The 3,767-nt window shown below is 36.2% G+C and overlaps 1 protein-coding gene across 1 annotated transcript in view; it reads right to left on the reverse strand.

Annotated features, from left to right (window-relative positions):
• Positions 1 to 3,767, reverse strand: part of PPP4R2 (protein phosphatase 4 regulatory subunit 2) — a 54,652-nt gene that overhangs the window by 16,963 nt on the left and 33,922 nt on the right. Inside the window, exon 3 of the mRNA XM_003785491.3 lies at positions 2,975 to 3,145. Within this exon, the coding sequence (XP_003785539.1) occupies positions 2,975 to 3,145 (171 nt within the window). The remainder of the gene's footprint in view (positions 1 to 2,974; positions 3,146 to 3,767) is intronic.

Genomic DNA, 3,767 nt, shown 5'->3' on the forward strand with positions numbered 1-3,767 from the left:
CTTGAGCCCAGGAGTTGGAGGTTGCTGTGAGCTGTAATGCCACACGGCACTCTACCCAGGCGGACAGCTTGAGGCTCTGTCCCAAAAATAAAAAAAATAAATAAATAAAAATAACACTAGAGAAGAAATTCAAAAGACAGAAAGACTATCATGCCAGAAGATAAGCATTACCTAGCTGTGACTAACTGTACCTGCCTTATAGACGATAAAAAGATTCTTTGGTATGAAATGGCTATCCGCTTTTTCCTGACTCTCTTAATGTGAAGCAATGCTACGTAGTTTACTAACAGTGAGTTGAGACTTACTGCCTATTTTAGATAAGTCTTAGATCACTAAGAGCATTGACAAGGGAAGGGGCAAAACTTAAGTGATTTATTTATTTACTTTTATATTGATTTTTTCCAATCTGAATAGTTTAGAAAACACAAAACAGTATCTTCTTAAACTACCAGGAATGTAACTTATATTCTCTCTACCCCTCAAAATTCTTCTTAATATATCATTACAATAATGAACTATTACCTAACAGTAATTTCTAAATTATATTCTTAGTGTCTATGATGGGAAGAGGATTTCTATAAATGGCTCTGGTTTGAGTAAGCCGTATACTCTTTTCCATTATAATCCTAACCAGAGGGCATTAAGATGGTAAAAATATCTCTTAACTGACCATTTTATTAAAATGTTTAGTTTCTGTTAATTTTAATTTTTGGTGTTTCTCACCTAAGAAACTATCACTTCAGTTCTGGAAAGTAGATAAAATCCATCTTCTCCTATAAAATGTTAAAAGTTCAAAAGCAATTTTAGGGCAGCACCCGTAGCTCAGTTAAGTGGGGCCTCACCCCCATATACTGAGGGTGGCGGATTCAAACCCAGCCCCAGCCAAACTGCAACAAAAAATAGCTGGGCATTGTGGCCAGCACCTGTAGTCCCAGCTACTTGGGAGGCTGAGGCAAGAGAATCACCTAAGCTCAAGAGCTGGAGGTTGCTGTGAGCTGTGATGTCACAGCACTCTACTAAGGGCAAAAAAGTGAGACGCTACCTCTAAAAAAAAGAAAAAAATCAAAAGCAATTTTAAAAGGACAAGAAAATGACTAAGAAAATAGCTAAAAGTAGTAAAGCATTCAACTATTTAATTCCCCCATTAAATAAAATACTGGTATAAATGTGCTTTTACTCCTTTTTGTATTATTAATTTATCTATCCAGCCATTCACACCATACTTGTTTCAGAACTTACGGTGTTCAGACATTTACTTTTCTAGGCCCAGTTTGGAAAAGACCATTTCCAGGCTCTCCAGAAACTTAATAGTTCAGGGAATTAAGCAAACAAGTGAACGAACAATTCCCACTTTAAGATGGAAAAAATCTGGCTTGGCACCTGTGGCTCAAGCGGCTAAGGCACCAGCCACCTACACCTGAGCTGAAGGGTTTGAATCCAGCCTAGGCCCGCCAAACAATGATGGCTGCAACCAAAAAATAGCTGGGCGTTGTGGCAAGTGCCTGTAGTCCCAGCTACTTGGGAGGCTGAGGCAGGAGAATCACTTGAGCCCAGGAGGTGGAGGTTGCTGTGAGCTGTGATGCCACAACACTCTACTCAGGGTGACAGCTTGAGGCTCTGTCTCAGGAAAAAAAAAAAAAGCTCAGGACTTTGAAACCAGCCTGAGAGAGTGAGGCTCCTTTTCTACAAGAGAAAAGAAAGAGAAAGAAGGGAAAGAAAATAAAGGGGTGTTTGTGAGGGGAGGAGAGAGGAAAGGGATGAGAGAGACTCCGTTTTATCCCAGATCTCCATTTTCCCCATAAAAAAAGTATTTTAAGGAGATAAGCACTGTGGCTCACACCTATAATCCCAGCACTTTGGGAGGTCAAGGTGGGTGAATCGCTTGAGCTCATGAGTTTAAGCCCAGCCTGAGCAAAAGCAAGACCCCATCTCTACTAAAAATAGAAAAACTGAGGCAAGAGGATCACTTGAGCCCAAGAGTTGGAGGTCACTGTGAGCCATGATGCCATAGCATTCTACCCAGGTACAGCTTGAGACTCTGTCCCATGTAAAAAAAAAAAAAGTATTTTTGTATCAGACCCAAAGTCAAAGCATAAGGGTTTGATATTATACACAAATTCCTAAACTTAAAAATAGAATATAACAAAGAGTTTAATTAGATTACTCTGTTGGTTCAAATCCCATCATGTAATTAAATACTTGAAGAAAAGAATCACATCATTTATGCTACTTAAGCACACAATTGATAGCCCTTCAAATAAAATCTACCCCTACATATGAATTCACTGATTAGTATACCAACAATTATATTTGGTATTCTCACTCCACACTCCAAACTGTTAATGCCAAACACGTATCTTCAATAAAAGAAAACATAAAAATATGAAGCCCTAAAAAGAAATAATTTTAAATGACAGAATGTGGGACACAGCAACATTTTTTAAAATATGTTTTATTTAGTGCAGTGTCTTTTAGACTTTTTTAATGTTTTACAAATGTTTGAATGTTTTTAAAAAAGTGATTTTACTTGTTGAGTAAGCAGAGAAGTAGGGATTCCAAAAATATTTCTAAACAAAAGTTCATTAATAAATAACTTTCATAAATTGCTATTTTTCATTATGAAAGAACTACGACTTCTTTCCATGATATACAGATTCTCTACAAAGTATAAAGATATACCAAATGTTAAAATTAAGAAATAAGCAAAAAAAAACCTATTTAAACAGTTCCTGATAAATTAATGTTTCCACTGTAATATCCCTTTAAAATGTGAATGTCATAAAAAATGGTTCTAGTAAAAGTAGGGGAAGCTGTAAATATTTGCAATACTTGTAAGTTAAAAACTATTAAGTTCTATATGCCACAAGAAACACAGAAATTAGTATGATTCTCAAACAACCAAACATATTAAAACTTAAAGAAAATCTATAGTTCTGCTACAAATTTAATTTTTCAAATAATATTAAGTGCATACCCATTAAATCCAGTGACAATTTTCAGTATTCTTTCCTTCATTTCATCAAAGGGAATATATTCAACATTAGGGTTGGGAGGACCTCTTGGTTCAGGAGCTGAAGTTCTAAAATCATCCATCACTTTCTCCAGTTTGAAAATAAAATAGCCTTTAAATTGGGACCACTGAATCCTATAAACAAAAAAATTTAAAAAATGTATTACACCATATAGCTTTACAGTTCTTGCACAAAGTACAAATACAGAATATACCATGACACAAAATTAATTAGTGGTTGGAATGACTGTTCAGGAGCAGGCATCATGCTAATCAATCTTGCAAGTTCAAAGTTGCTTCCATCCAACTTCCCCAACCCAAACAAAACTCAAATCTCTGATTAAGCCTTTCAAATGAACCACCTCTGGCTGGAAATCTATGGTGTGCTAGGTCCCATCAGAACGAATCCGTACCTTAACCTCTTAACTTAATCCAAGCTACAATGCTCATCTCACATGGACTAGGTAAAGTTTCTTGTCTTTCACCTGCTAAGTATCAGTATAACCTTTAATTTCTCTCTTTTCTTTCTCTTTTAGTGAATACTTTCAGGTTTTTTGGTCATTAAAGAGGTTATGTATCATACATTCCACCTAAACAGTAGGCGTATAGTAAAAATGCATAATTTCCTTATGCATGTACTTTTCACATATACTCATTTATTGTTTTTTTTTTTTTGGAGACAGGACCTCAAACTGTCCCCCTCAGCAGAGTGCCGTGGCATCACAGCTCACAGCAACTCCAACTCCTGGGCTCAAGC

This window comes from Otolemur garnettii, unplaced genomic scaffold (assembly GCF_000181295.1).
Source record: "Otolemur garnettii isolate 467f Iridium unplaced genomic scaffold, OtoGar3 scaffold00015, whole genome shotgun sequence".
Classification (NCBI taxonomy): Eukaryota; Metazoa; Chordata; class Mammalia; order Primates; family Galagidae; genus Otolemur; species Otolemur garnettii.